This window comes from Ruditapes philippinarum, unplaced genomic scaffold (assembly GCF_026571515.1).
Source record: "Ruditapes philippinarum isolate M1 unplaced genomic scaffold, ASM2657151v2 ctg2434_1_1_1_1, whole genome shotgun sequence".
In the NCBI taxonomy this organism is placed as follows: domain Eukaryota; kingdom Metazoa; phylum Mollusca; class Bivalvia; order Venerida; family Veneridae; genus Ruditapes; species Ruditapes philippinarum.
The window spans coordinates 24,269-26,978 of NW_026865395.1; the positions used below are offsets into that span (position 1 = coordinate 24,269).

Sequence of the window (2,710 nt, forward strand, 5' to 3'; positions counted from 1 at the left end):
ACGCCCTTTATTTAAGTTTTGATGGGGGACTTTTTGTATTGTTTCTACTTCGACGTTTTAAGCCAATCTGATATACTTACTGAATATACATACCCTTACTAATTGGATGTCCGAATTAATTCAACTAATCGCATGTCACGTAATAAAACGAACTAGCTAGAGAGATCAAAATTGCATATTTTTCGTGTTTATTTTTGTTGTGAATCGAATCGATATTATTATATTTCACATCAAGATTGAATCAGTGCCCACAAAACCGGTTTTCGATGCATCTTTTGCACCTCTTATAATAACGAGAAAGATTTATTTTCATCTTGAGATATGTAAATTATCATATTATATACCACTCGACGAAAATAAAATGCTGTATTCATAGAAAAAAAGTTGAATATCCTGTATTTCTTTCCTAAATCAATGAATGTTTCTGTTTTGTGTTTACAAACCTAAAAATACCACAGACGTTACAGCAAGTCCACTTGCCATAGCAACAGTTTCCCATTCAAGACTATCAATTTTGCTGCGTTGAAGCTCATTCTCTTGTTGAAGATATTCAAGTTGCTGTAAGATTTTATTGGAAATGTTTTTGAACTCTGAGTTTTGTTCATGAATTAGTCTTTTTAAGTTATTTTTTTGGTGTAACAGGTCAGTAATTTTGGTTTTGATTTTTGCAATATCTGTTTGCAGTCTATCCATTTGTATACTTCTTTTGTCTTGCAATTCACAACATTCTTTTGATTTTTCTTTTAACCGTTCTTCTAGATTTAGAATTTCTTTACCGTTTGCCTTGATATCGTTTTTCAGTTTCGTAATTTCACCATCTTGGCTATCAATTATCATCGTTTGTCGCTCAATTGTACATTTTTTATTGTTAATTTGTTTTTCCAGTTCTTCAATTTGCAAACTTTGAGATTTAATGTCATCAAAATGGACATTTATAAACTCAAGGTCCGATCTTAGTTTTTCCGCAAGTTTTAATAATTCTTGCAGTTGTGCTAGATCATTGTCAGAAAGACATTGTTCAAATTTGTAAAAGATAGCCATCCTTTCAATTTTTTGTGCGTCTTCAAATAGGGTCATTGTAATTTCAGATTTTTTTAACTGTAAAATATAATATAATTTCTTGACATTTTATTTCAAATTTGATATGTAAATCTCTATAAATTTGTCATTTGGAATAGGTTTGAGTTGAAATTGTTTTCTTGAAATGCCAAATATATGATGGAGGTGAAATGCCCTACATGGCTGAATAAAAACCTATATAAAGCGATTTTAACAATACAGAATTAACACTCTTGTAAAAAATATTTCACCTTGGAATATTGGTGATGCAATTGCAGTATAAAGAATATTTCCCACTAGTTATAAAAAATGCAAGTCAGTAAAGCGAATATTTGAAACATTACCTGTACAATTTTTGTTTTGCTATTATCTATACTTCGTTTTAAGTCATCATCAATGTCCGGGTCATTAGAAGCATCAGAGAGAAGGTTTTCCATACACCTAAAATATTCTTCCAGGTCTACCAAATTGTCGGAAGAGTGGCAAAGTGCGTTTCTAGCGTCTATAACCTGAAACGTTAAATAACATGTTGAATCTAATTCTATGAAATTAACTTAATTTTGCAGTTTTGTACGGTTAAGTTTCATACAGTTATGGTAATTTTTTTCAATATCTTATAGTATTATGTCTATTTACCAACAATGTTGTTTTCGGTAACATTTTCCAAGCAAAGCAATGTTGTGAGTATAAATTTATATCGTATGTTTTGACTGAGAATTTAAATTGTGTATTTCATGTTTGTTATATATGTGAGATTTCTGTTACTAACCCCGTTAATGTTTCCAGCTTTTATTGGGTTCATGAATAAATCACACATATTCATCACTTTGAAAATTGCACTAGGGTCAGTATCATCTGGTCCCTTATTATCCTCATTGCCCATTGGCATAAAGATCTTTGCTATAACCCATTCAGGTGATAGGTTTCGCGTGTCGCCGATATTCTTCCAATGGATATCCTTCTGACTTTTGTGTAAACATATAAGTTTTTCCAATATACTCGGACATTTACAACTTCCTTTCTGCAAACTTACATTCCATTTCCATTTGCCATTTTCTAGTTTAACATATCTTGTCACATTATTTCGCAATCCTGGTTTTAGATCATCCCGAAAATGGGAATATTCGTCTTTGGTCAAGTAAGATTGTTTGCCAGGATTGTTAAGAGTAGCTTTACCTTCTAAATACATTAAAAGTTTTTTGCTGACGTATTCACATACTGCCTTGCCCGTTTGCGATATTCCCAAAGTGCATTTAACCCAGTTCTTGTATTTCTCCTCTTTGATAATATCTTTAAAGTCTTGCATTTTAACGCTGAAACACGTTAACACAGTAGAAAAATACATTTATATACTTATAAACCCGATGCAACTTTTGGGCTATCATAAGATTTATATAATATTGAAATCATAAGTTGACCGAAAAAGAATCTAATATAGTATGTTACTGTACTTTTATTATCGTTTTGTAACGACGCCTTAACCCCTTCAAATTGAATACATTTGTCTTTAGAGAAAACTTTACTATTGTTTTAATCTGTTTAATAATGGATTTATACTAGTAGAAAATTGAAATGAAAGTAGCAAACTGTTAAAGTGGTATTTTACTTTCCATGCAACATTTTAAATTCCTTATCTGTACATAATGCGTAC

The 2,710-nt window shown here is 31.0% G+C and overlaps 1 protein-coding gene across 1 annotated transcript; it reads right to left on the reverse strand.

The window, feature by feature from the left end:
* Window positions 1-384: 384 nt before the first annotated feature.
* LOC132728812 (uncharacterized) lies at window positions 385-2,366 on the reverse strand. The gene is made up of 3 exons (XM_060714483.1): window positions 1,829-2,366; window positions 1,404-1,568; window positions 385-1,098 (listed from the first exon to the last, which is right to left on the reverse strand). The coding sequence occupies exons 1-3, from the start codon at window positions 2,363-2,365 to the stop codon at window positions 436-438; spliced, it is 1,365 nt and encodes a 454-aa protein (XP_060570466.1). The 5' UTR covers window position 2,366; the 3' UTR covers window positions 385-435.
* Between the last annotated feature and the right edge of the window lie 344 nt (window positions 2,367-2,710).

Bases quoted from the DNA above. Each gene is read 5' to 3' on its own strand.
- LOC132728812 (XM_060714483.1), bottom strand. From the start codon at position 2,365: ATGCAAGACTTTAAAGATATTATCAAAGAGGAGAAATACAAGAACTGG. The intron at 1,569-1,828 runs GTTAGTAACAGA...TTAACGTTTCAG, and splicing joins AAGCTGGAAACATTAACGGG to GTTATAGACGCTAGAAACGC. The intron at 1,099-1,403 runs GTAATGTTTCAA...TATATTTTACAG, and splicing joins GCAAAACAAAAATTGTACAG to TTAAAAAAATCTGAAATTAC.